We start from the raw sequence: 1,255 nt of genomic DNA, 5'->3' as shown, positions 1-1,255 counted from the left end.
GGGACGCGATCAGAGGAAAAAAAAACAAACATAACGCCCCACTACAGAGGGTCTAACACATTATTTACTTTATATAACGTAGACTTTCAATCATAAGCTTGGTAAATAAACTAAAAATATATTACATTCAGGCTGGAAGGTGTGGTATAAAGCACTTAGGGGCTTTATCACGCCACTTCAGCGCCACCTCACCGCCACGTCACACAAGGGGCTTTAAAGCCCCTTCATTTAACTTGCATACAGTGGTTTAAAGCCCCCATCATCATTACCTAATTATTATTTTTTATTTATATTTTATTTTTTAAATTAAATGCCAATTTTAATAACTAGAAAATTAAAAAAAACATAATTTCATTAAAATAAAAGAAAACATTACAAAGTCCTAAAAATGCAAAGTTAGAAAATAAAGCACTAGAAAATAAAAACTACATATATTTCGCTCGAATTTATGCCTTACGAGCCTCCAAAATGACTCGCTCCTCCTCTGCTAATTGTGAAAAGTCTTTCGTGAGAAATTCCATGTCTTTCTTGATTTGTTTCTCCATTTTTAGTTCTTGCTCCTTTTCCTTCATCGAGAGAACCTTGTTGAGTATGTTGTTTAACTCGTCCAAACTTGACGGGCCATCCGATGGCGTTGAAGAAGACGTGTCTTGTGCTCGTGCAGCTGCCTTACTTTTATCCCTACCCTTTGGTCGTGGCAACTCTTGCGGTTGTTCAAATTCGTCGAAGTCGTCGTTTAGATTAACTGTTGTACGAGCATCAGACTCGGATGGTTCGGTAATGGATGTTGATTTGGACCGTTTTGACCTATGGGTAGTTGGGTCAAACGACGGTACAAGATGCCACTTGGGAGATTTGCGAATAAGCTCCCACGAAGTTAGCATCCTAAACGGATACCCATGATGCAATCTATAGTCGTTGTGCGCTTGGTTCACAACGTCCACGTCGCTCGAACCGCTTCTTCTTCTTCTATGGTTGTTGACGAGATTATTATGTATATTGTTGAAATTGCTAATCTTGGTCCGCATAGCGGTCCACTTTCCCGAAAATGAATCGTCCGTACGAATTCACCACGACCCATTGCAGCGAAATCTTCTCACGTATACTGTGACAACTCGTATTTCAGAACCTATCTTAGTGCTTGATACAACCTGTATGAACATTATGTGACTAGTTGATATGTGTTTTCAATGGAACGTTATGTTTTACTATGTTATGTGTTATAAAGTGTAATATGTATATGTATGACTAGTCA

At 38.6% G+C, this 1,255-nt stretch overlaps 1 protein-coding gene across 1 annotated transcript; it reads right to left on the bottom strand.

The window, feature by feature from the left end:
- Positions 1 to 446: 446 nt before the first annotated feature.
- Positions 447 to 1,028, bottom strand: LOC110944848. Its single transcript, XM_022186493.1, has one exon. It carries the CDS (start codon positions 1,026 to 1,028, stop codon positions 447 to 449), a length of 582 nt encoding a protein of 193 aa, XP_022042185.1.
- Between the last annotated feature and the right edge of the window lie 227 nt (positions 1,029 to 1,255).

The sequence above is a fragment of the Helianthus annuus genome, chromosome 6, assembly GCF_002127325.2.
Source record: "Helianthus annuus cultivar XRQ/B chromosome 6, HanXRQr2.0-SUNRISE, whole genome shotgun sequence".
NCBI classification, from domain to species: domain Eukaryota; kingdom Viridiplantae; phylum Streptophyta; class Magnoliopsida; order Asterales; family Asteraceae; genus Helianthus; species Helianthus annuus.
The sequence above is the reverse complement of the archived record's forward strand: the minus strand, read 5'-3'. Positions and strand labels throughout refer to the sequence as shown.

Bases quoted from the DNA above. Each gene is read 5' to 3' on its own strand.
- LOC110944848 (XM_022186493.1), bottom strand. From the start codon at position 1,028: ATGCGGACCAAGATTAGCAATTTCAACAATATACATAATAATCTCGTC.